The 20,508-nt window shown below is 39.9% G+C and overlaps 1 protein-coding gene across 1 annotated transcript in view; it reads left to right on the top strand.

Moving 5' to 3' along the window:
• The first annotated feature begins 61 nt into the window (after window positions 1–61).
• UBE3C (ubiquitin protein ligase E3C) overlaps window positions 62–20,508 on the top strand; it is a 204,236-nt gene continuing 183,789 nt past the window's right edge. The window contains exon 1 of the mRNA XM_044678556.1: window positions 62–355. Coding sequence (XP_044534491.1) covers window positions 290–355 — 66 coding nt within the window. The 5' untranslated portion in view covers window positions 62–289. The remainder of the gene's footprint in view (window positions 356–20,508) is intronic.

Below are 20,508 nucleotides of genomic sequence, written 5' to 3'. Positions count from 1 at the left end.
CCCCAACCCCTTTTCCTTCGGCCGCCCCCCAGCGGTCCCTGAGGGCAGAGAGTGGGGGGGGAGCCCGACTCCCCTCCCCTAGGCGCCCCCCTTCCTCACCGGCCCTTCGCCGCCGCCCCTTTCTCGATTCCCTCTCAGGCCCCGGGGCCGGGCAAGCTGAACTGGGGTCGGGCTCCCCCTCCCCACTGCCCTCCCTCCGCCCCCCGCGGCCACACCTGCCCCCTCCCGCACCCCCAGACCGTGCTGAGGGTCTGCGCCCACCTCCTCCTAGATGGGATAAGCTGTAAAGATGTTTAGCTTTGAAGGGGAGTTCAAAACCAGGCCCAAGGTGTCCCTTGGAGGAGCAAGTAGGAAGGTAAGAGACCTGCCCCTTCTCGGCCGTCCGGGAATTTCGCCACATCTCTTCTCCTTCCCCCTCTTTTCCCCCTTCCCCCATGTCCCCTCCTCCGAGGAGTGTGCAAACCCCCTCCTCCCAAGCCCTATGCTAGCTTCGAGGCAAGGTGCCCGGTTGGTGCCCTAAACTCTTCTCTCCCCGCCCCCATCGGTGCCCTTCCCCTCGAAGACACCTGGGCCCCACCCAGAAGGTGGAGGTTGAAGCGATAACCCTTGACCGGAGGGTCCCGGTGGCCCTCTTTGTCACCCCCACCCCACTTCCCACCCCCCACCCCCACCAAAGGACCGGGCTCTCTCTTTGTTGTTACTCCTTGGAACCGCTTGTTCCACTGTCTTTTAAGTTTTCAATCAGATGGAAAAAACTTCGAGTCACCAAGAGGCCGGCTCACTGGCATTTTGCTGTTTTTAGAGCGACGGTTTGAGTTCTTTTAAACAGGATAAAATGAAGTGATTTGGTTGGGCAAATCTTAGGCCATCTTATTGGCATTTTGCTGTTTTAGAATGATCTATTGAGCTCTTAAAAAAAAAAAAAAAGAAGCAGTAAGCAAAGTAATTTGGCCAGGTTTTGTTTAGCTTTAGGATTCTCATGGACCTTAAAGAATAAGGAAGGCCAGGAGGTTAAAACCAACTAAAAGTACTTCTAGTTAGCAACATTGGCACTTCGTAGGAATGGCAATTAAATAATGGTTTCTGTGTTGTCATCATAGATGAGGAGCTGTTTACATCACTAGTGATGCAATACTTTTCTATTATACTTTAGTGAGGACAAAAAAAACCTCTTGACCACTCAGATTTTTAAATCATATTTTGATGGCTTGAAGGAATGAAATCTTACATTAGAATCAAGGAGAATTTCTGTCCATTTCCTTTGTCAAGAGCAAGTATGTTTTGGATAAGAGGATACTTTATTATAACCTTTGCTAATGGCCAGCTCTTGGTTTTCATTAAGCCACATTTTGGGGGATGGGGTTTGAGTATCAAAGATAAAATTTTAATATGCAGAAATGGCATTTGGAAGAGCATCTTTTTTGGAATAAACATTAGGTATTTTACATAGCCTTTGACATCAAATTGTGATTGCTTTTTAACATACCTTCAGTATAGCAAACTGTATAGCAAAAAAAAAAAAAGCTCCAGAGTAGCAAAGGTAACTGGTAAGATACAAAGTTTAGATTAAGCTTGGTCCATTTCCTCACAAAATTTTATACTCTAGAGGCAGATACAAAATTTTATATTCTAGAGTCAGATACAAACAACTGTTTGATATTGCCTGATATGTGCATTATAATTACAAAATAAAGTACAATGTAGAATCTGAGGAGTAATACTGTTAATGCTGTGGTGAGGAACAGGGATGACTTCATGATGAATAGGTATTTGAATTGGGCTTGAAGGATGACCAATAATGCAACAATTAATAATGTAAGTTTTGAAGGGAGACATTGCAAGGATGGGTTTACAGCATCAAGGTAGGACGATATAGACCAAGTTTGGGATGCGGAAAATGGCCCAGTTTGTTCCTAGCTGTGTGACCCTGGGCAAGTCACTTAACCCCTATTGCCTAGCCCTTACCATTCTTCCACCTTGGAACCAATTCTAAGACAGAAGGTAAGGGTTTAAAAAAAAGAAAAAGAAAATGGTCCAATTTGGCTGAATTGTAGGGTGTCAAATTAATCATCAAACTATAATGGGCCAGGAGTTATGGCACATCTCTAGGCATCTGGGCATGCAAATACAAATTTTAAACTCACTACTCTTGATCTTACATTCTTAAGTGATAGGAAGGGAAGAAAGATAATATATTTGTGTGTGCCAGTATAACATACAATTTCAACTGTCCAAACTTGAAACTCATTTTTTCTTCCAAAACCCATTCCTCTTTCAGATTTAATCTTTTCTGTGGAGGGCCATTTTCTGCTTAAGGTCATCTAGGTGGTATGGTAGATACATCACAGCTTGGAGTTGGAAATACTCAGGCTCAAGTTCAGCTTCAGATTCTCAATCTCACTTAACTCCATATTCAACTTGTTGTCAAGGCCTGTCAATTTCTCCTTAGTAACTTCTCTCCTATATACTCTTCTTCTCTCCTCTAACATGGCCATCACTAGTGCAGAACCTCATCACCTCAACCCTTGATTACTGCAGTACCCTGCTGGTGGGTCTGTCTGCCTGAAGTCTTACCCACTCCAATCCATCTTCCATTCAGCCGCTAATATGATTTTGCTAATATGATTTTCCTAAAACAGATCTATTCATGTCACACACACTCTTCTCCCCACTTGGGACCTCCTAGAACAAATACAAAGTGATCAGTTTGGCATTCAGAACCTAGCACCTCCTACCTTTCCAGTCTTCTTACACTCTACTCCCTAATCTTGATCTTTGAATCTCCTAGCTGTGAAGAAGAAAGTCAGACAAACATTTAAGACTTGCCCAGGATCACACAGATAGAAAGTGTCTTAAGGCCAGATTTGAATCCAGGTCTTTCTGACTCTAGGCCTGGCATTCTATTCACTGAATCATCTAGCTGCTTGGCTCATATTTGATGCTTAAATGTTTATTGAATTGATGTACTAGCTGTGTGACCTTAGGCAAGTCATTTAACTTATTTGCCTTTTTTTCCTCCACTGTAAAGTGGGAATAATAATAGTGCCCACCTCTTAGTTGTTGTTGTGAGAAACAAATGAAGTAATATTTTATTTGTAAAGTGCCTAGTAGATGCTTTTATTATTCGTTAACATTAACATTCTCCTTTCAGTTTCCTGGATTTTCAACTTTAGCTTTGTCCTTTATCTTTACTTTGTCAACCATATGCATATCCAGTCAATTGCCAAGCTTCATGATTTCTAACTCTTAAATTTTACCCCTTCCTTCCACTTATACAGCTACCACCTTAGTTCAGGCCTTATCATCTCTTCCTCTGACATACACTGTAGTCTTATAATTGGTCTTCAGGCCTCAAATCTCCTCCTTTCTCCCCCACCCCATATACCCTTTATACAGCTACTGAATTGATATTCTTAAGAACAAGTTTGGCAGTGGTTTCCTCCTTCACAGTCTGGCTCCAGCCTACCTTTCCAAACTTATACACTGCTCTCTTTCACATGAACTATAGTTAAAATGACTCACATGGTACTTCCACCTCCAAGGTTATTTTATTGCTAGCCTTGAAAGACTGTTGTTAGCTTTTTATCCTTAGCTCTCATGTGACACCTACAAGATGGCATTCCTTGATTCCCCCAGGATGTCCTGTGTTTGTTCTTCAGTCATGTCTGATTCTTCTTGACTAGTGGACCAATTGTCCATGGAGTTTTCTTGGCAAAAATACTGGAGTGATTTGCCTTTTCCTTCTCCAGTTTTATGCAGGCAGAGGTTGTGACTTACTCAAGCATCACCAAGCTAGTTTGAGATCAGGTTTGAACTCTGGTCTCTCTGACTCCAGGCTCAGTGCTCTATCCACTGTGCCACTTAGTTGCCCCTGGATGTCCTGTAGACAATGTCAAATTCAGCATGTCCAGAAAAGAGTCTTTTCTTCTAAACCCTCTCCTTTTTCTAATTTGCTTTTCTGTTGAGGATCATTAATTCTTCTAATTCATCAGGCATGCAACTTCTGTCATTCCCAATTCTTTACAATTTTCCCCTTCTCTTTCCAGTCAGTTGCCATCTTTTACATCTACTCACTTTTCTTCACTCTTTCAGACTCCACTCTAGCTCAAGTACTTATATAACCTCTACGTTGGACTTTTCCAGTAGCATCCTAATTCTAGTAAATCAGAGTAGAATCTCTGTTTCCAATCTCTCTTCCAATCCAAACTACACATTAGCCAAAGTGATATTCCTCAAACATAGATTTAATCATGCAACTCTTATGTTCAATAAGTTCCAGTGGCTCCCATTTGCCAAAGGTCAAATATAAACTTCTCTGTTACAATTTTAAAAACTGTTTAACATTTTTTTCTTCCAATTACATATAAAAACAATTTTTACTATTCATTTAAAAAATCTTGTTTAATAATGATATATATATAGTTTAATAATGATAAAACTTAAAATTGTTGCAAATTCACTCCTTTCCCCCTCCTTGAGAAGGCAAACAATTTGATAGAGCTTATACATGTGCAGTTTTGCAAAGCATTTCTATATTAGCCATATTGTGAAAGAAATACCCAAGAAAAATAAAGTTAAATAAAAGTATGCTTTGATCTACATTCAGATGCCATCAGTTCCTTCTCTGGAGGTGGATAGCATTTTTTTCATCACAAATCTCTTGGGATTGTCTTGGATCGTTGTATTGATGTGAATAGCTAAGTCATTCACAGTTGATTATTTTTACAGTTTTGCTGTTACTGTGCAGAATGTTCTTCTGGTTCTGCTCACTTTACTTTGCATTAGTTCATATAACTCCAGGTTTTTCTGAAATCATTCTATAACATAATTGTATTCAGTCACAATCATAAATCATAGCTTATTCAGCCATTCCTCAACTGATAGGCATCCTCTCAATTTCTGTTTGCCACCATGAAAAAGAGCTGCTATAAATATTTTGTATGTATGGGACATTTTCTTTGATCTCTTTAGGATATAGACATAAGTAATGGTATTGTCAGGTCAAAGGGATATATGCATGGCTTTTTAGCCCTTTGGGCATAAGTTTCAAAATGTTCTCCAAAATAGTGGATTGGTTTATAGCTTTACCAGCCATGCTTTAGTGTCCCAATTTTCCCATATTCCCTACATTGTTTATCATTTTCTTTTCTGCCATATTATCCAATCTGATAGGTATGAAGTGGTACCTCAGAGTTGTTTCTCCAGTCAATAGTGATTTACATCATATTTTCAAATGAATATAGTAGCTTTGATTTCTTCTTCTGAAAACTGCCCATTCATATCCTTTGAGCATTTGGCAATGGAGGAATGACTCATATTTTTATAGATTTGACTCAGTTCTCCATATATTTGAGAAATGAGGCCTTTTTCAGAGAAACTTGCTGTAAATACCCCTCCCCCTTTTTGCTTTCTTTCTAATGTTAGTTGCATTGATTTTGGTGTAAAAAGTTTTTGATTAGGCGTAATCAAAATTATCCATTTTACATTTTGTAATTCTCTCTCTTGTTGGGTCATAGATTCTTCCCTTATCCATAGATCTGACAATTTCCCATGCTCCCCTAATTTGTTTTTGATGTCACCTATTATGTCTAAATTGTGTTCCCATTTTGAATTTATTTTGTTATTTGGTGTGAAATGTTGGCCGATACCTAGTTTCTGCCAGGTTATTTTCAGGTTTTCCCAGCAGTTTTTGTCAGACAGTGAATTCTTGTCTCAAAAGCTCGGATCTGTTTAGTATTTAAATCTCTTTACAATCTAGCTCCCACCTGCCTTTCCTGACTTATTTATTACAAATTACCTCTCTTCATACATTTTTGTGTCAGGCCAAATTGACATTTGTTAGATGACATTTCTCCCATCTCCATGCTTTTGATCAGGCTATTCTAAGGCCTAGAATGTGATGATCCCTCCTCCCTTGTAGAATTCCTAGCATTCTTCAAGACTACTGTAGTTCTAGCTCTTATAGTAAATTTATCTTAATCCCTTACTTGTCACCCATCCCCCACTACTCTGTGTATGCTTGTTTATTCATATTGTTTTTCTTCTAGTAGAATCTATTAGAGTCTGTTTCACTTTTGTTCTCATATCTCCATTGTTTAACTGTTTAATTGTCTGACACATAGTAATTGCTTAATAAATATTTGTTGAATGGAATGTATGAAGATAAATATCCAATATGAATAGATTTGTGCTAGAAGGAGGATTATTGGCAGTGATGTGAAGAGTTGATTAAAGAAAGGAAGAGGTTAGTCTATTTTAATATTATTGGTGAGTGGAAACAATGAAGGCCTGTATATACTAGTGAGTGGAAGTGGTAATAGAGAGGAGAAGGTAATGGATGACAGATATATTACTGGGATTAAAAGCAATTAGTAACTGATTGAGATTTGGAACATTGTGACCTGAACAGTAGTTAGAAGAACAACTTATTTGGGGATAAATGTCCTATAAGTAGTTGGAAACCTGTGCCTAGAACCCAAAAGAGAAGTTAAGATAGAATGTATTTTTTACTTAGTGGTGGTAGTTGAACTTTTGGAGATGAAAAGGGATGGTCAAAGACTGAATCCTAGAGTACACCCATCTTAAGGGGGCAGGAAGAGATAGGGGATCCAGTTAATAAACTAGAGTTCCTTAGTTATTAGAGTTACTTGAGGAAGAGTAGGGTTGTCTGAAGCTGAGGGAATGGAGAATTTTCATTTAGAGGGAGTGGTTGGCAAGAGTTTAAAGCTGCTGAGAAGTCTGAGAGGATGGGGTTTTAGACCTGCCTTATCCTGGACAAAATTAGTGGCCTTAGGCAAATCATTTAATTCCCTTACCTTCCTTATTTATCAAGTGGAATTAACTACCTATTTTACAAGATTGTGTCTGAAACCTTTATTATTGCACCAAAAATAAAAGTTCCATCTTGTAAGAAATTTGGGAAATTGTAATTATGTAGATTTCTGAACTCAAAGACACTTTGTGTGTCTTTTAAAAATAATTTTCTTCTAGAGATTATAATTTGCCTTTTATAGTATCATGTACACAGTCTATCTTAAGTAACTGTAAATTGATGCTCGTATCCTAATCTGTAAATATTAATTGGTTTTTTTTTAAACCCTTACCTTCCTTCTTGGAGTCAATACTGTGTATTGGCTCCAAGGCAGAAGAGTGGTAAGGATAGGCAATGGGGGTCAAGTGACTTGCCCATTGGGGTCACACAGCTGGGAAGTGTCTGAGGCCAAATTTGAACCTAGGACCTCCCATCCCTAGGCCTGGCTCTTAATCCACTGAGCTACGCAGCTGCCCCCATTAGATAATTTTTAATGTTCTTTTTAGCTCCAAGATCCATGATATAAAGTCTAAGTATGAGCAAACTTTTGATTGTTCTGCTTAGATAATATGCTGTTTGTTTGTGGATGGGAGAGTAAGGGTAAAATGTGTTAGAGATTACCTCTTCCTTGTGTACCTCCTGTTTTTAGCAGCATAGTTCAATCAAGAATTGAACAATAAAAACTTAAAATGGTAGAACTAGGGAGGTCCTATACAATGGTCGTTCAGTGAAGAAGATGCAGGGTGCTATGGGTAGATGTGACTAAGTAGTTTTCAGGGGGTTTGGTGTGATCACAGGCTTTCTGGAAATACAGAGATCTGTTTCTAGTTCAAACCTCTTTTTTTCCCCAGAGATGATTGACAGTCCTAATACTTGAGCTGAAATTGTAATCCATATTTCCTGAATAACAATATATTTTCACTAATCCATGTGGTCTTGATAGTCTTTGCTTTTTTGAACATGTGTCAGAACTGCTGAACCTCTGATCTGAACCATCTGTGATACTAACCAAGATAGCACCTTTTCAACTCCACTCTCCCCAATAATTTTCTAAAAAATCTCTAGGGAAAATTATACAAACTGCTTTTATGACCTATACCTGTCTCTTAACTCTTATAATCAGAAAGTTCTTTATGATATCTAAGCTTCATTAAAAGAAAATGATTTAGCCACAATCATATGGAGGACCATTTAGGAGTTAGTTCGAAATATTTATCCATAGATAGATGGGTTGATATAGATATAGTACATACTGAAAGTTTTTGAGCTAGGGAAGGGAAAGGTGATCTGGTGGTGTTTTAGAAAGATAGTCTTGGCACTTGTGTGCTAGAGGAAGCAGAGTCTAGTTCTGTCCATCAAAGGTGGAAATAACTGAATTTGTGTAGTATTTTTTTTCATTGCCAAGTGCTTTTGTTTCTTTTCCCCTTGATTCCCACAGAAATGATTATGAAGTTGGCAATTGAGGTTGAGAGATTACCTTTTAGTATGTCAGCATTTATTTAAAATGCAAACTGTTTGCCAGGTCTTGTGCTATACTCAGGAGATAACAGTGATAGGCAAAAACAGTCCCTGCCTTTAATTGGGGGTGGTTGTTGGTTGCTAGTTGCTATTCCGACCCCCCCCCATTATATTCATATACATACAAAGTAGTTGGAAGGTAATCTAATCTGATAATTGAGGAATTAGCTACTGGATAAATAGGCTTCTTGCTGGTCTGCTTGGAATGGAATCTTAAAGGAATCAAGGGAAACCAGTTGAAGCAAGGGTGAGGGGAAGAGCATCTCTGGAATAGGGGACAGCCAATACAGAGACACAGTGTTCAAAGATAAAATAAACATCCCATTCCAGGAACAGCAAATAGGCTGGTGTAGCTGGATGGTACAGTGCGAAGTGGGGAGTAAAATGTAGGAAAGGGCTAAGAAAGAGCTTTAAATGATAAAAAGTAGTTTATATTCTTTCAGGAGTGAATAGGGAATCACTAGATCTCATTTAGAGGACAAAGGTTACAAGGACTTGTCAAGTCAGCAAGCATTTATTAATTACCTACTATGTGCCAGGCACCTTGCTAAGCACTGGGCATACAAAGAAAGGAAATAGACTGTCCCTGCTCTCAGGAACACAGTTTAATGGGGATAACAACTCCCAAGAAACTATATAAAAGCAAAATATATTTAAAAATAAATTGGAGATTATGAACAGAGGCAAGGGATTAGTATTAAGGGGATTATGAAAGGCTTCTTGTAGAAAGTATGATTTTAGGGACTTGAAGAAAGTCAAAGAAGCAAGGAGGCAGAGATGAGGAAGGCTTGAATTCCAGGCATGGGAACCACTACTTAGAAATGCAGTGTAGGAGCATTTAGGTAGCACAGTAGATAGAATGCCAGTCCTGGAGTTAGGAGGATCAGAGTTCAAATGTGACCAACCTCTGTATGACTGGACAAGTCACTTAACCCCCATTGCCTACCCTTTGCTGCTCTTCTGTCTTAAAATTGATACTAAGACAGAAGGTAAGAATTTTTTTTTAATGCAATGTGAAATGATGGAGTGTCTTGTTCAAGGAACAGAAAGAGGAGACCAGTGTCACTGGATCATAGAGTAACCGTGTGGGGGAGAATAAAGTATAAAAAACTGGAAAGATAGGAGGGGGCCAGTTCTTCTGAGAATCTGAGAAGGTCTTAGAACACCAAAGAGGATTTTTTATTTGATCCTGGAGGTAATAGGGATTTTATTAATTAGGGGAATTTTTGCTTTGGGAAGATAATTTTGACAACTGAGTGAAAAATAGACTGGAGTTAAGAGAGACATATTAGCGAGAGCTATTCAGATAGTCCAGGCAAGAGGGAATAAGGATCTATATACCAAGATAGTTGCAGTCTCAGGAGAGAAGAAGTTATATGGAAAGATATTACAAAGGTAAAATGGACATGTCTTTTAATAGATGAGATGTTTGCAGTAAGAGAGGGAATTGAAGATGACCCTGAGTTTCCAGCAGAGGGAGGGAGGGAAGGAAAAATGGAGTGGGCGAGAGAGAGAGAGAGAGAGAGAGAGAGAGAGAGAGAGAGAGAGAGAGAGAGAGAGAGAGAGAGAGAGAGAGAGAATGTTGGATTTAAGATGTTCAAAAAGGCATTTGGAGATGTGAAACTGAAGATTAGCAGAGGCTAGGTTTGGACGTTACCTTAGAGATTATAATTGAATCTGTGGGAGCTGATAAAATCACCAGGGGAAATAGTATATAGCAAAGAGGGCCCAGGACCAAAGGTCTGTTGGAACACACTCAGTCCTTAAAGGATTTAACCCAGGAAAGGTCCCACAAAAGAAGCTGAGAAAAATTGGTCATGTAGGTAGGAGAACAAAGAGAGTAGTATCCTGAAAACTTGAGAGAAAAGAATATGAAGAAGACAGTCACTATGTCAGAGATTCCAGAGTTATGTGCCAGGCACTCTCTACCAAAGGCTAGAGCAATGTTACAAAAATAAGACAATTCTGCCCAGCCCGGAATCAGGAAGACAGGAATTCAATATTAATATGAGAACATGGCATTTCTTTTTTTAAAAATACTTTTTTTTCCTATTAAAGAAATCTCTTTTCCTCCCTACCTTTACATCTAATTGAGGGAAAAAAATAAAACCCTGGTTAGAACATGTATAGTTAATCAAAACAGATTCCTACATTGGCCATATCCAAATATGTTTGTTTATGTCTCAAGTCTGTACTCTGAGTCCATCACCTCTATCAAGAGGTGGGTAGCATGTTTCATCTTCAGTCTTTTAGAATCATGGTTAGATCATTGCATTGTTCAGAATTCCCAAGTGGAAGATAACATTTCTAAGGGAATGGTGATGTAAAAGGAGAAAACTAGATATTTAAGGTATGGTTGCCAGAAATCAATTATCTCGATTTCAAAATAAAATAGACCCAAGTCAGGAAGACTTTTATGGTGGTTTATTTACAATTAGGAAGGCTGAAGATAGGGAAGTTCAGAGAGAGAAACTTTGGCCCAGACCTGAGGCCTGAACCAGGTGGAATTTAGAGGCCCCAGCAGAGGGGTACAGAGGTTAATTAACAAGGCTTCTAGCCACAAGGCCTCCTCCAATAAGAGAGGCCTCCTTAAGGCTAGAGCCTCCAGAAGCCTCCTTAAGGCTGGAGTCTCCAGAAACGCCAAGGGAAGAGAAAGAGAGTCCTCCTGACTTAATCATGTGACAGTTCAACGGGAAGCAGTCTGGGGCAGCTGTGTAGCTCAGTGGATTGAGAGTCAGGCCTAGAGACCGGAGGTCCTAGGTTCAAATCTGGCCTCATTCACTTCACAGCTGTGTGACACCCTGGACAAGTCACTTGACCCCCATTGTCTACCCTTACCACTCTTCTGCCTATGAGCCAATACACAGAAGTTAAGGGTTTAAAAAAAAAAGGGAAGCAGTCTGAGGTTTCACCAGAGATCCTTCAACATCAAGTTTAAAACACCAACCTCCTCCACAGGAAGTTACCATCATATTTAAAAGATAGCATCTTTTGACACTTCCTGCATCCACCTCCAATTTCAAGTGGACAAATGGCAGCCTCAACACTGTTTTTGATTTGCTCCTTACTATAATGTGTGGGTAACAGACCTTCCCCTCCCAACTTAATTTGGGAGCAGTGTTGGGAGNAGTTGGAAGGTAATCTAATCTGATAATTGAGGAATTAGCTACTGGATAAATAGGCTTCTTGCTGGTCTGCTTGGAATGGAATCTTAAAGGAATCAAGGGAAACCAGTTGAAGCAAGGGTGAGGGGAAGAGCATCTCTGGAATAGGGGACAGCCAATACAGAGACACAGTGTTCAAAGATAAAATAAACATCCCATTCCAGGAACAGCAAATAGGCTGGTGTAGCTGGATGGTACAGTGCGAAGTGGGGAGTAAAATGTAGGAAAGGGCTAAGAAAGAGCTTTAAATGATAAAAAGTAGTTTATATTCTTTCAGGAGTGAATAGGGAATCACTAGATCTCATTTAGAGGACAAAGGTTACAAGGACTTGTCAAGTCAGCAAGCATTTATTAATTACCTACTATGTGCCAGGCACCTTGCTAAGCACTGGGCATACAAAGAAAGGAAATAGACTGTCCCTGCTCTCAGGAACACAGTTTAATGGGGATAACAACTCCCAAGAAACTATATAAAAGCAAAATATATTTAAAAATAAATTGGAGATTATGAACAGAGGCAAGGGATTAGTATTAAGGGGATTATGAAAGGCTTCTTGTAGAAAGTATGATTTTAGGGACTTGAAGAAAGTCAAAGAAGCAAGGAGGCAGAGATGAGGAAGGCTTGAATTCCAGGCATGGGAACCACTACTTAGAAATGCAGTGTAGGAGCATTTAGGTAGCACAGTAGATAGAATGCCAGTCCTGGAGTTAGGAGGATCAGAGTTCAAATGTGACCAACCTCTGTATGACTGGACAAGTCACTTAACCCCCATTGCCTACCCTTTGCTGCTCTTCTGTCTTAAAATTGATACTAAGACAGAAGGTAAGAATTTTTTTTTAATGCAATGTGAAATGATGGAGTGTCTTGTTCAAGGAACAGAAAGAGGAGACCAGTGTCACTGGATCATAGAGTAACCGTGTGGGGGAGAATAAAGTATAAAAAACTGGAAAGATAGGAGGGGGCCAGTTCTTCTGAGAATCTGAGAAGGTCTTAGAACACCAAAGAGGATTTTTTATTTGATCCTGGAGGTAATAGGGATTTTATTAATTAGGGGAATTTTTGCTTTGGGAAGATAATTTTGACAACTGAGTGAAAAATAGACTGGAGTTAAGAGAGACATATTAGCGAGAGCTATTCAGATAGTCCAGGCAAGAGGGAATAAGGATCTATATACCAAGATAGTTGCAGTCTCAGGAGAGAAGAAGTTATATGGAAAGATATTACAAAGGTAAAATGGACATGTCTTTTAATAGATGAGATGTTTGCAGTAAGAGAGGGAATTGAAGATGACCCTGAGTTTCCAGCAGAGGGAGGGAGGGAAGGAAAAATGGAGTGGGCGAGAGAGAGAGAGAGAGAGAGAGAGAGAGAGAGAGAGAGAGAGAGAGAGAGAGAGAGAGAGAGAGAGAGAGAGAATGTTGGATTTAAGATGTTCAAAAAGGCATTTGGAGATGTGAAACTGGAGATTAGCAGAGGCTAGGTTTGGACGTTACCTTAGAGATTATAATTGAATCTGTGGGAGCTGATAAAATCACCAGGGGAAATAGTATATAGCAAAGAGGGCCCAGGACCAAAGGTCTGTTGGAACACACTCAGTCCTTAAAGGATTTAACCCAGGAAAGGTCCCACAAAAGAAGCTGAGAAAAATTGGTCATGTAGGTAGGAGAACAAAGAGAGTAGTATCCTGAAAACTTGAGAGAAAAGAATATGAAGAAGACAGTCACTATGTCAGAGATTCCAGAGTTATGTGCCAGGCACTCTCTACCAAAGGCTAGAGCAATGTTACAAAAATAAGACAATTCTGCCCAGCCCGGAATCAGGAAGACAGGAATTCAATATTAATATGAGAACATGGCATTTCTTTTTTTAAAAATACTTTTTTTTCCTATTAAAGAAATCTCTTTTCCTCCCTACCTTTACATCTAATTGAGGGAAAAAAATAAAACCCTGGTTAGAACATGTATAGTTAATCAAAACAGATTCCTACATTGGCCATATCCAAATATGTTTGTTTATGTCTCAAGTCTGTACTCTGAGTCCATCACCTCTATCAAGAGGTGGGTAGCATGTTTCATCTTCAGTCTTTTAGAATCATGGTTAGATCATTGCATTGTTCAGAATTCCCAAGTGGAAGATAACATTTCTAAGGGAATGGTGATGTAAAAGGAGAAAACTAGATATTTAAGGTATGGTTGCCAGAAATCAATTATCTCGATTTCAAAATAAAATAGACCCAAGTCAGGAAGACTTTTATGGTGGTTTATTTACAATTAGGAAGGCTGAAGATAGGGAAGTTCAGAGAGAGAAACTTTGGCCCAGACCTGAGGCCTGAACCAGGTGGAATTTAGAGGCCCCAGCAGAGGGGTACAGAGGTTAATTAACAAGGCTTCTAGCCACAAGGCCTCCTCCAATAAGAGAGGCCTCCTTAAGGCTAGAGCCTCCAGAAGCCTCCTTAAGGCTGGAGTCTCCAGAAACGCCAAGGGAAGAGAAAGAGAGTCCTCCTGACTTAATCATGTGACAGTTCAACGGGAAGCAGTCTGGGGCAGCTGTGTAGCTCAGTGGATTGAGAGTCAGGCCTAGAGACCGGAGGTCCTAGGTTCAAATCTGGCCTCATTCACTTCACAGCTGTGTGACACCCTGGACAAGTCACTTGACCCCCATTGTCTACCCTTACCACTCTTCTGCCTATGAGCCAATACACAGAAGTTAAGGGTTTAAAAAAAAAAGGGAAGCAGTCTGAGGTTTCACCAGAGATCCTTCAACATCAAGTTTAAAACACCAACCTCCTCCACAGGAAGTTACCATCATATTTAAAAGATAGCATCTTTTGACACTTCCTGCATCCACCTCCAATTTCAAGTGGACAAATGGCAGCCTCAACACTGTTTTTGATTTGCTCCTTACTATAATGTGTGGGTAACAGACCTTCCCCTCCCAACTTAATTTGGGAGCAGTGTTGGGAGGGGTGACATTATTCCTGGCTAGAGTCTGCACAAATGAATGAGCTAATTCCATTCACACAATTCCCCCTGATGATTCTTGGGTGCCTAATCTCCCCAAGTGATCACTTTACATAATCATCTTGTACCCACAAGGGTCTTCTAAGTACAATAGTTAGAGATAAGAGGGGAATGGAAGAGAGAGAAAGCAAAACCAATGTTTTGCTAGGCGGGTTGGCAAATCAGATTAGGGAAAGACATTTCCCTTGCACACAAATTTGGTCCTGTTATTTCTCTTATATATAGAATGGCAACTTTCTGTAGTCCTGGCTCCTGAATGGGTAACTGTGCAAACTGCTTAAATTACTTTAATTGGGCCTTGATTCAAGGACCTGTTGTGTTTATTTTTCCTTACATTTTTTGCACATAAGACTTTAACATTTTACATTTCTTTCACAAGTTAATTTTTCTCTTTTATTTGGACTTTTATTTTTATTTCTTTGCCAATTGATTTCATACAACCCTGACTCAGCCATGCATCCTTAGTTGACCTGGGGTACCCTATTCAGGGGAGAATGTGTTATTGATTCTCCTCAGGGGGGTGTATAAGCTTTATAATCATAATGTCTGTATTATAATCTATAATGTAAAATTTTAACTCTCTTGAGAGTAATTTCGGGGGTGGGGGGAATGTATAATTCTCCTCAGAAGGGAATGTATGTTTTATAATCTATAATGTAAAGTTTAAATTCTTTGAGAGTAATTTTAGGATAAGAAATTTGCCATCTCCCCAGAATCCAGACAACAAACCTGTTTGGAAAAGGCACCATAAAGTTGCTTGAAGAGCCTTCACTGGATCATGAAGATCCAAAATGAATTTGGGGTGCAGTTGATTGAACTATGGGGAGTTGAATGCATTTGTTTTGAATGTACACTCTTATGCCAATAGGGGACTGCCCCCAATTGGCTTTTTGTCAATGTGGCTAGTTTTTGTCCTCTTTTTCTTTTATCCCCAAATTTCTGTAATTTAAAAGTTATGTTTACAAGAGCGTTCAAGGAGACCAGTCTCTTTCCGCTATCAGGGAGGAATGTGTTAGTGGAAATTTGGGGTCCTTGGTCTTAATATCAAGATTCATGATATAAACTTCCTGTGGACGCTTAGGGGACTTGAGAACTACATTTCCTCATGATTCCTCTTGTGTAATACATGTGGGCAGGAAGTGTGATTACGTAGACAAAGTCTCAGAATTTGATTGAGACAATCTCTTTCTTGCAGAACAAACCATGTGGGCAGAGGTAATGGTGCAGCATTTGAATTAGATCTTAACAGGCACGTGGCCTTCTTAATTATCAGTATGGCTTTAAATAAACTATTAAATATTTTGAATATATCCATCTATATCAATTTTATTCATGACAGTGACTAGAGAGTGATATTAGGATCAGGAAGTCACTGCGATACTGAGTGAAGCCATGAGACATTTGGTTCACCTTGCTTTTCCAGGAGTGCTAAATTTGACTTGATTTTTAGTCTAAAAGCTAGAGATGAAAAGAGAATGGATAAGGGAGGAGTATGGAGAAGAAGAGTACTAGGTAGGTGACCATAGAACATTATGTTGAGTCTAGGTTTGGCTGGTTATAGAGAAATCTTAGTAATTAGAGTTCAGGGACTCATGGTATAAAAACAGTCATAGATAATTAGCTCTCTTTAAGGATTGCAACTTTAATTTATGAATCTGTGGTTGTTGTGAATACTTTGTCATCTTGTGAAATTCTAGCTAGTAGGAGTATAAGACTTTTCTCTCTTGATTTTTGGGAGGATTTTCACTTTTTTAGGAATGTTGTTAGGAGTTAACCAAGTTTGCAATCTTAGAAGCCATCCTCCTTCCCCCCCCTTCCCCATCTAAATTATTTTGTCATAGTACAACTAGATGGTAAGAGTGGATAGAGCTCTAGGCCTGGAATCAAGAAGACATGACTACAAATCTGGCCTTAGACAGTAGTTGTGTGACCCATGGCAAGTTAGTCACTTAAAAGTTTGCTTTAGTTTCTTCATCTTCCGGCTGTTGTGAGGATCAAATATTTGTAAGGGAGGAAGGGGAAGGAATGTGCCATTATAATATCTATTTTGTAAGTTTTGTAAAAGTAATATTTGTTATATATGTGTCCTGCTTGGCATATATAGTAGGGGGCTATATAAATGCTAGCTAGTATTATCTGCCATGTTAAATCATCATATGTGTTTATTAGCACCTAGTGTTTACTATGTATCTATAAGACATTATGCTGGGGACACAGTGACAAAAATAAAACAAGACTAGCCCAGCATTGGTGAACCTTTTAGAGATTGTGTGCCCAAACTATACCCTCAAACCATCTGTGATTACTCCAGACAGGGGAGGAAAGAAGTGCTCACATTGGGCTGCTGGGCAGAGGGGGGGCATGTGAAAAATGTCATTGGGTGCTGTGGAGAAGTGAGCAGAGCAGTACAGCACATGGAGGCACATGTGCCATGAGTTCATCAACACGGTCTAGCCTCAAGGGGCTTAAGTACTTTTTATGGGAAGATAAAACCCATACACATGTTTAACTATAATATACAAAATAAATTTAAGCATGTATTAAGTACAGACTATTTGTCAGGCACTGTGCTTTTAGTGTTGGAGATTCAAAGACTTGTTAGCCCTCAGGAATATCTTACAGTCTACTGGGGAGATAGCACTAACATAGATAAAAAGTAAAAGCGAAGTAATTTTGGGGAAAGGCACTAGCAGCTGAGGAGAGAGAGTGAGGAATGGATTCATATTGGAGGTGATACTCGAATTGATTGTTAAAAGGAAATTAGATATTTTAAGAGGTAGATAAGAAGAGGAAGTATATTTCATCCATGGAAGATAGATAATGGAAAAGCATGAAGACTTATCTCTTCCAACTCTAAATCTGTGCACTTATCATTTATGGAAAGATATGGCCCACCAATGAGTAAAAGACATTAAAAGGCCAAACAGAGAAGTTCCTAGTTTATTCTAGAACTAATAAATAGGGTGCTATTGGAATTAGAGTAGGACTCTATCTCAGACTCAGAAGGTCCAAAGCAAACTTATTTTTCTACTCTCCCAAACCCATCTTTCTTCCATATTTCCCTGTTTCCTATCAAAAGTACCACCATCCTTTCAGCTACTCTTATTTGAAATACTGTACTGGTGTTCTATTGTATTCCTCACTCTTACTTGTAGTTCCCAGATCAATTTTTTCTCTGCTAGGTTTGTGTCTTGAGGGTCCTTATCACTTATAATAGCTTTCTGTATTGGAATTCTCTCTCTCTCTCTCTCTTTTTCTTTTTCATTGTTTCAGCCTATTTACTTCAGATTTATTGTGAAGGTTGGGCTCTGCCTACTTCTGGAGGGAATGTTTGGGCTGGCCCTGAAGTTGCTTGCTTAGAGAACTGAGTTTTGTGTTAGTCTTAAACTCTCAGGGACAGGTCAGACTGGGGACTTGCAAAATCTTAGTCTTCCTAAATTACTCTAATCCAGGGGAAAGTCTGGTCACCATTCTCTGCAAGTTCCTGACCTGGATTTGGGTCTGAGCAATAGTAGATTGCTTCTGGGCTAAGAAGAGCCTCTTGAAAAGCTATGCTGGTTCAGAGATAGATTATAGGCTTCCTTTTGGTCTAAAATTCCTTTCCTTATTCTTCTTTAAGTTTCAAGCTTGCCTGGAGGGGATGGAATTGAGATCCAGATGGTGTTTAATCCTGAACTCTCTCAGAAAATAGTCTAGGTCTCACAACTGCTTCTCACCCTTAGACACAATTCCCCTATCTCTGTCTAACCTGTCTGTGACTTGAAGCTAGGTGGTGAGCAACAAAACTGCCCGATGTCACCTGTCCTGCATAGTGTGTATAAGCCCTTCTATGCTGGATCTTGGATCTCCTCCTACTTTGGTGCATAATATCTCCCCATACCAGAATGCTCTGTGCATTGAGCTCCCAGCCAGATTCTGTCTCCAGAATTTTTTGTTTGTCTTCTTTCAACCTGGAAAAATCATAGAACTACCAGAGTAGTTACAACAATTCTTTATTTGGGCCAAGAGAGACTATAAGAAAAAATGCCGTACAGAACCATTGTTCTGGGAGGAGTATAGTCTTGGGAAAGACATACAGCAATGGAAATACTGAAAATTTCTGTTCATCTACAAAAAATGGGGAGCTTATTATATAGTTTTTAGGAAAGAAGAGAAAAAAGCAACAGACTAGGTACTGCAATTCACAAACACTTGGGAAAGAAGTGGTAGCCACAGACCAAGATGGCTGGGAGTAACCTAGATGCAGTAGCCAAAGGCTACTGTGATTTTAGGTACTTGAAGTTTTGGTCATCTTTAGCAGAGTGGCTGTAGTTGATTGAAAAGATGCTTAAGAGTTTTTATTCTTCAGTCTGGGACAAGAGTCAGTGGTAGGGTTTTTTAGAAGATACGGTTGTTACTTCCTAACCTTACTTAGACTGGAAATTTTTTGTGTTTTATTTTCCCCCTTTGGATTTTTTGGTTCAGGATTTGTTCTGGTAGGTTTTCTAGATTTTTTTTGGAAGGATAACCCACTGTTCTTCCTACTGTATAATTAGAATTCTCTCCCCAAGAACTCTTTTTCCCAGCTTCCCATGCTCCTTCTTATGTTACGAACTAACTTAAGGAAGATAAAAGTTTTGTGTAGTTCCACCCTTGCTCTCTTCTTTTCCCGATTGTGGTTTGTGGAGGTGGGGGGAGTGCCAGGCAGGAGAATTTTACTCAGGCTTTACTTTTGTTCTTTTTATTTCTTCTACTTCAAGTGATTATTAATAAACTTTATAAAATATAAAATACTTGGAGTTATTGTATAATAATTTAAATTTTGCTATGTAAGCCTCCTAACTGAGGGAAACTTGAACTATTTTTCCAGGGTATATGGAACTCTCTGAAGGGTAAAGAGCTTGGAGGGCCTGGTGATGCTGCACTTGGGAAGGAATAAGGAAAGACTGGAGGAGGGGATTCTTCTAGAGCTCTGTTTAAAAGTTGTCTGTTCTTATTTATTAGCCCTTACCTTCTGTCTTAATATCAATTCTAAGAAGAATAGCAAAGGCTAGGCCAATGATGGGAACCTTTTAGAGACAGAATGCTGAGCCCCACCTTACTCCCCAGACCAAGTAGCCTGACCCCCTCAGAGATACACATGCTTCGCCCCCACCCCAAGTGCCAGGACTGTTCCCCCTTACCCCACACAGGGGATGGGGAAAAACACTTCCATTGGGCTGGTGGTAGTGGGTGGGGGGGTGTTAAGTGAGGAATGTCCTCAGCCAGTGTAGAGATGGGGAAGGGAGTAGCTAGAATGCCCTTCTCCCCTCCAGCTCTGCCACCTGTGAGCCCCCTACCTTACCCCCTGTGCTCTATCATTGGACTTCTGGGCAGAGGGGCAGGTGATGTGAAAAAAATGACCTTAGGCATGATGGAGAGGGGGAAGGGAGCAGCTATGCCCAAACCCCTCTTTGTCTTTCTAGTAGTAATAAAGTGGGGGGGGCATCCATGTGAGCTATCTGTGTGCCATTTTTGGGACCCGTGCCATAGGTTCGCCAGTGATGGGCAAACTACTGGCCCATGGGCCACATGCAGCCCCCTGAAATATTATATCCTAGCAGGCGACGTTATTCCTAATCTAACAAATACAATAAGTAGGATACAATACAATGACACTTCTAAAGAGTTGCCTTAGAAACAGACTGACAGATGAGCATTTCCTTTCCTTTGGCCCCCTCTTTAAAAAGTTTGCCCATCACTGGTCTAGGCAATCAGAGTTAAGTTAGTTGCCCAAGTCACAACTAGGAAAAGTCTGAGTCTAGGTTTGAAGCCAGAGTCCTTCTGACTTCAGGAAATGTTCTATCCATTTCCCTACCTAGCTGCTCCTACTTGCTCATTCTTAATTGAGCTAAGTCTTGTTAGAGACTGTATTCATAAAGCTACTAGACCATTTTCTAGGATGGCATTGATTTCCCAAGACCTGACTTCTGGGGAAGGAAAACACCATACCTGGGCTGGGTATAGTGTTGGTCATTG

Source organism: Gracilinanus agilis, chromosome 5 (genome assembly GCF_016433145.1).
Source record: "Gracilinanus agilis isolate LMUSP501 chromosome 5, AgileGrace, whole genome shotgun sequence".
In the NCBI taxonomy this organism is placed as follows: Eukaryota; Metazoa; Chordata; class Mammalia; order Didelphimorphia; family Didelphidae; genus Gracilinanus; species Gracilinanus agilis.
This window is presented reverse-complemented; position numbering and strand designations above follow the sequence as displayed.